Source organism: Phalacrocorax aristotelis, chromosome 12 (assembly GCF_949628215.1).
Source record: "Phalacrocorax aristotelis chromosome 12, bGulAri2.1, whole genome shotgun sequence".
Lineage (NCBI taxonomy): Eukaryota > Metazoa > Chordata > Aves > Suliformes > Phalacrocoracidae > Phalacrocorax > Phalacrocorax aristotelis.
In genome coordinates, this window is record NC_134287.1 from 15680563 (window position 1) to 15687337 (window position 6775).

Genomic DNA, 6775 nt, shown 5'->3' on the forward strand with positions numbered 1-6775 from the left:
TTTCAATTTTTAATGAAAGACTCCTAGAGATGAAATATTTAACATCTTTTTCTGCAGAGTCCAACTTCCCTTACTACCACTACTAACGTTGTAAAGGGCAGTGATACTGCTTATTGCTCTAAGTGTTTTAGAGTGACGAATGAAAAGAAAGGTTTTATTTTTAAAGTTGGGTATAGTTTCCAAAGACCACTAACCTTGAACAGAATCCTGCAGTTCTTGCTTACTAAGGTCAGTGGGAGTTTCAATTAATAGGAAGATTTTAATCAAGTGAAAACTGGACAAAACCTTATTGACTCTTTTTTGAGAAAAATCCTTTAAAATTCAAAAGAATCCCCCTACAAATATTACTTGGTATATATAGAAAGATTCTTTAAGCCATCTGAAAGACAAAATCATTGTTCTACAGCCTGCCCAGAGGCAACAACAATTAGTTCCAAACACTTCTTTTGATTAATTTTAAATTTCCCTGTTAATTTCTGGGAGAAATCTTTAAAGAAATCTACCCCTTACAGTGTGCATTTTCCCTCCTGGGTGTTGGAAATGTTTCTACTGTATCAATGAAAAAATGTAGTTCAGAACAAGAAACTTTAAAAATTAGTTGGCTCCAATGGAAACCCACAGAAGTTGGTAATCTGTGTGCATTACAGCACTGGCTGATCAATAGTAATTCAGGGATAGAGTGGTGTATCCTCAACTGAGAAATATTTCAAGGCTTGATTAGTTGTGCTCCTTTTCCATTGGGACTATAGTGCAATCTTCACTTACAAAGACATGTGATCTGAAAGCCTGAGGCAGAGCAAGCCTTGTTTTCACAGGAGAAGCTTTTCTAGGATGCAAAAGCTTTTACATCCTCATCCTTGTTTCTAAAAGCTGTGTCTTCTCCACAAAATTTAAAAAAAAAAAAAACCAAACAAAAAAGCAAGCTTAGGATGGCATCAACATCACAGTCTCTGCGAGGTAAAAGGGCATGTAAAAAAATATTTTGGGCAGTGTTTCCTCATGCCTGCTTCATTCTGTCTCTTGTGATCTATGCTTTTCTCGGGGCTCTCATGTTTTCCCACATAGAAGGTAACCGGAAGGTCAATTTAAGTGAAGGATATAGAAAATTTCTGCAGAATCTGTGGTACATCTCCAGAAATTTATCAGGTATGTACTGGAATTTCAAAATGACTTAACTGTAGAGGGAGTTTCTCAGCTTCTTGCTTTTTGAATGAGATTTTTGTCTTTTGAAGACATTCTTCAAAATACTAAAAGCTGAACCTGCAAACAGGATTTCCCCTCTGCCCAGCTAATGACTGCTGTTGTTTGCTTGTCTTCCTTAGCTGTGATTTTTGACTGCAAGCTTCCCTGGTGCCTGTATTCCTGCCTGAAAAGTCTTTTCCTGAGGTGCCTGTGTTCTCCCTTTTTCCCAAGTTACCTAAAGCCCTTAAAGAGCAGCTGAGATTCTCATGGTATTTCCTTCTGATTGCTGGGGACTGAATCCTCTGTCTCAGAAAGTCTCCTCCAGCTCCATCTTCCCAGCTAGGAGCTTCCCTACCAGCCCTCTGGCAACGGGATGCTCAGATGGAGACAGGTGCAGTGCTGCACCCCAGACCCAGTGGTACTGATGGAGGGGGTAGAGGGGAGGAGAAGGGGTAGAAATCCTCCTGGTTCTCTATCGGGGCTTGTACACAGACTTGAACTTTCACTCAGGTAGCTGTGCTGACATGATGATCTGTTTGGGGCAAGCATCCCTGTAGATAATGTCCTTTCAAGCAGAGCTCAGCCACGGGAGAAGGAACGAGGGGTGCAGGCTCTGGGATTCACAGCAGGACACTGGGCAGTGCCACCTGAGTGGTTCATATCACTTGTGCACTGACAACCCCATGTTTCTAGTGTCTTTGGGTCAAAAGAACACCAAGCTCCTGGGGAGTCCAAAATGAAATAGGACATTCAGGCTGGAAGCTGAAGAGTAAATCTTCCTGCCCTGATTCTTTGTGCTTATTTTTGTGTCATATTTTGACTTTCTTGGAGCACAGCTTGTTTATTCGTCCCTTGTTTATTCACTGGAGCCACTGGACCCACACAATTTTTGGGGGGGAGGGGGCTGGAGGGCAGGTGAATATCTTCTGAAAGATTATGAACAAATCCTCAGCTGGAGTAAACTTCACTGGAATAACAGTGCTCCCTGAGTGGTGGTCTGCAAACACTTACCATATGTCTTGTTGTTACCGTGACAGATAACATGACAGAAAATGAGGAGATATTTAAGGAAAAAATCCATGCACTGCTTAACGCGGCTGAACGAGACTGGTTTGTCAATCCAAAAGATATATGGAGTTTCTTTGGGTCTCTCTTTTTCTGTTGCACAGTATTTACAACTGTGGGTAAGTTCAGAGGTAATGTAACCCCCTGCAGAATCAATTGCTATTGTTGCTTTCTCTAATGTATTTCTTCCAGGGAATTAAAAAAAAATCAACCCTGAAAACCAAATCCTCTTTTTTCTTCTGAGTATTGACGACGAGTATGCAAGGGGTTCTACAAACACAGACTGCAGAGATGCAGCTGAGTCACAGAAGCAAGTGAGAATTTAGTCAATCATGATGATACATGCTAATCAGCTGCATCATTACATGCATACTGTAATAGATACTCATATATGGTACATACACAAAGCTATTATATTGAAGTAAAAAGAAAGCTCAATTTTTTCAGTCAAACTTATCCTTCTCATCGTTGTATGTTATGCTGGGTAATGTTTTCTTCACTGGAAGAGGTAATTCATTACACATATATTGTTTTTCAATTGCTCTCCTGTTATTTATGTCTAACCCAGCTTTGTAAATCTATGACTCTGTAATTAACCATGCTGTTGTCGTTCACACTTCTCTGGGTTAAGAGCACATGACAATGTTTAAGTCACACCTCTGAAATCTTTCATTCTGACTTAATATTTCAAAGGAGGACCTAGATCAAACAGAAACCTCTCTTCTGGTTTTGGCTCCCTCTGCATTCCTAAATACAACTTCTCATGCTCGTTCCCAAAGCTACTTTAACCCTTTGCTAATCTTTCTCAAATGCTGGCAAGTACATACACTGACTATCTATATTTGTCAGAATCAAAGCTGGATGGGAAATAGTCCCCCAGCATTGTATCAAATTGCAAAGACATTTCTCTACTGCATTAAGATATAGGATATACTCAAGATCCCAGCATGGGTATGCATCTTAATGCAAAAGAAAAACTGAACCATAAAAAAGAGCTTATCCTGTACAAGGAATAGTGTGAGAGTTAGTATACTCACTTGGAGCATGTAGGAGACCCTGTGTGCTGCCTCAGTCACAGCAGAGGCTTGAACCTCAGACTCTGATATCTTAGGTGACTGTTCAAACTCAGCTTCTTGCAGCCCCTGAGTTTGAAGAGAGTCATCTAGGTAGTCAGAGACATACTGGAGATGCAGACCTGAATCCTCACCCCAGTGAATATTTCCTAGTACAAACACAACAGCTAGGAACCTTTGAAGAGGACACTTTAACAGAAAGCTTTGACTTCAGCAAACTGATGAAAAACCATGCTGTTGGAAACGTCTTGCCTGGGTATACTTACCCATCTCCATTAATATGGGACTTTACAAATGTCCCCATACACACAGACCCAACATTTACTTCTAAACCGCCATTATTTTTGGCCTTCATAACGCTAAGCATTAACACAGCTTCCTCAGGTATTGAGCCAAGTTTTGGGATAATAGGAAATCTGGAATATTTGTTGCCAATGGGTGGCTATTGCCATTGCGGAGGGTTTGTTATTTGCAGTATTAGGAACTGATAAATCACTTCAGATTAGAGTCAACATGGCTACCTTTAATTATGTAGGAGAAGCAAGGCATCCAGTCTGAAGATCAGTGGTCTGAACTGCCACCTCTTCACTGCCCATGGAGGTTGCCTAGTGGCTTAGCTAGGCTATATTTCTGGACAGCTAAATTTAAACTCAAGATAAGTTTTAACCCTTGAAACTGCACTATGTATTTTTAATGCATGGAAACTGAGAAAAAAAAGAAAAGAATTCTGTACAATAACTACAATAATTAATCTTCCCCAACTGCTTCAGCAGTAAGGATTAGTATTCCCAGTTAGCCAGTAGGGAACAGAGTGACAGAGAATAAATAGTTTTTCAGTGCCTCGCAGCAAAGGAGGGACAAGGTTGGAGTCAGATCAAAGGCTATGGTAGCTATTAGTGAAAACAAACATAAATGGACAAAGAAAATGAAGGAAACCATACCTCAGCATGTGAACTAATGACCTTACAGGCTAAGTACCTGGCCTGGAAGATTATCTAGAGAAGAACTATGTTTTTGAAGGGAGAGAAGAAATGCTTTATGTCTTCTTGGAGGATGAGAAGAAAAATGGTTGTTAAAACTTAATACAATTAATATAATGCTGATGTTTTCTTCCACTGTAATGGAAAAGCACTAACTTAAAATTTAAATTTCATACTCAATATGTTAGAGGAAGGAAACATAAATACCCAAATTTAATTTAGGGAAAGGGCATATCTTTTGCTACTGTTTTATGTATCATAAAGGCCATGCATCTGATAGTACTTCCCTATTTGTTGTAATTGGTATTTGTAAGCTTTAGTACCCTAGAATAAACATGCATTTCCCTATGTGATATACCTATGCTTCCTCACTTGATCCTTTGTTTTTCTGAATACATTTAAGAGACTCTGAAAACTGTGAAGTCAGTACAAACATAATGTCAACACAACATGTGCCATTACAGCTAGATCTGATGGACTAGGGACAAGTTCAAACTCTGTTACTAGCTTACTCTTTGTCACAAATAGTTTTGGCAAATGAATGAAGTTTGAGGTATGGGTCTCATTGTCCCTGTCTGATCCATAGTGCTGTCTTGGTTTCAAAATTCAGACAATTTTGGTCAGGCATTGGAACAGGCTGCCCAGAGAGGTGGTGGAGTCACCATCCCTGGAGGTATTTAAAAGGCATGTAGATGTGGCACTTCAGGGCATGGTTTAGGAGACATGGTAGTGTTGGGTTGACAGTTGGACTTGATAATCCTAGAGGTCTTTTCCAACCTTAATGATTCTGTGATTCTACAATCATCCAGCTCTGAATCTTCCCAGAGCTCAGGGCGTTTGATCCCCAGAAATCACTCAGTCGTACTGTGAGATGCTGGAGGCTGGCCGGCAGATGATCCCCCAGCTCCTCATGAACAGTCCATTAGCTTTCCCTAGCACCAGCTATTGTGTCTTTAAGCTCAGCCCTCAGCTTGACTTCCTTGCAGAGGGACCCGTGGGCCCCAGACCTCGCTTGCTGTCTTGCCTTTTGGATCCTTGTAACCAAGATTCCCAGGTCAGGAAATCTTCATAACAGTCTCCAGCAGGACAGAGGCCACACACAGGTCTTGGGCTGGCCCACACCTTTCGTTTCTCCTCCCTAAATGGCCTCTTGTCAGGCAGTTAGGTCAAACAGCCAACAAGGTGCAGGTAAGGTAGGAAGAGTTAATGCAACAGAGCTGGCGAACTCCAAACCTCCAAGTGCTTGAAGAGATAGGATGCCTGCATTAATAACCAGCATTTGAGACTCAGAAATTTTAATAGCTTCAAAGCAAAGCCAAAAAGAACAGTATGCTCTGACTAAAAGTTGTCTTTTAAAATTGACAGCAATAAAAATCTCAGAGGATGTGAATACCTAATAAATCACAATGTTCTGTCTCCCTTCTCTTCCTCTTTTTGTTTTTGTTCAAGGTTACGGTAATACCTATCCTGTGACACGGATTGGAAAATATCTCTGTATGCTGTATGCTTTATTTGGCATCCCTCTGATGTTCTTGGTCCTGACAGACATGGGAGACATCCTTGCGACTGTCTTATCCAAGTCTTACAATGAATTCAGAAAACTGCAGTCAAGAATTCTAGCCTCTAAACTCTGTTCTGGATCCACATGTAACAAAGGGGATGAACTGAAATCCAGAGAACAGTCTAAAGTAGTCATCAACGAGCCCTTGACTATTATGGAAGTGCTGAAAAGTCAGCCAGGTGTTAAAAGGAAGCCAATCAAATATCGCAATGCTGAAATTTTTGAAATGTTAATTGCCAGAGAGAATGAACAAGCAAAACCAGCAAGAAATAAAAGCATTGAGAGATGGAGTTCATGTCCCGAACTAACCAGGGGAAAGGCAATGTCCAGAGTAATTGAGAATTTTGACAAAATAGGGAAACAGTTAGAAAAATTAGATGTGCCCATTGTATTAATGGTGCTAGTTATCTTTGTGTACATCTCCTGTGCAGCTGCTATTCTTCCAAACTGGGAAACCAGGTTGGATTTTCAGGAAGCCTTTTATTTCTGCTTTATCACCTTGACAACTATTGGATTTGGAGATACACAACTGGAACATCCTAAGTTTTTCTTGTTTTTTTCCCTCTATATTATTATTGGCATGGAAATTGTCTTCATTGCTTTTAAGCTGGGCCAAGACCGCTTAATTGGTTTGTATAAAAAGGTGATTTCATTTTGTGGGGAGAAAAAGATGCCATCAAAGAAGGTATATCCAAAATAAGAGCAGTCATTTCTCCTTCACGTGTAAGCATTGGCCACTGCAATGAGATGAAACTGTTCCTGTGCGCTTCTGCCATGGGCAGGCAGGAGGCATATTTTATTCTGATTTCCTATGAGAATCTATGTAGAATGGCTGAATACCTAAGGAGATACTTGGTGAAGGCATCTTCAGGGAGTACTTTCCAACAGTGTCCCATCTCCTAAATAATAAAAGA

General features: G+C 40.4%; 1 protein-coding gene across 1 annotated transcript; it reads left to right on the plus strand.

Moving 5' to 3' along the window:
- The first annotated feature begins 460 nt into the window (after positions 1-460).
- KCNK18 (potassium two pore domain channel subfamily K member 18) lies at positions 461-6561 on the plus strand. The gene is made up of 3 exons (XM_075107953.1): positions 461-1146; positions 2220-2366; positions 5750-6561. Exons 1-3 carry the CDS (start codon positions 930-932, stop codon positions 6559-6561), a joined length of 1176 nt encoding a protein of 391 aa, XP_074964054.1. The 5' UTR covers positions 461-929.
- The last annotated feature ends 214 nt before the right edge of the window (positions 6562-6775 follow it).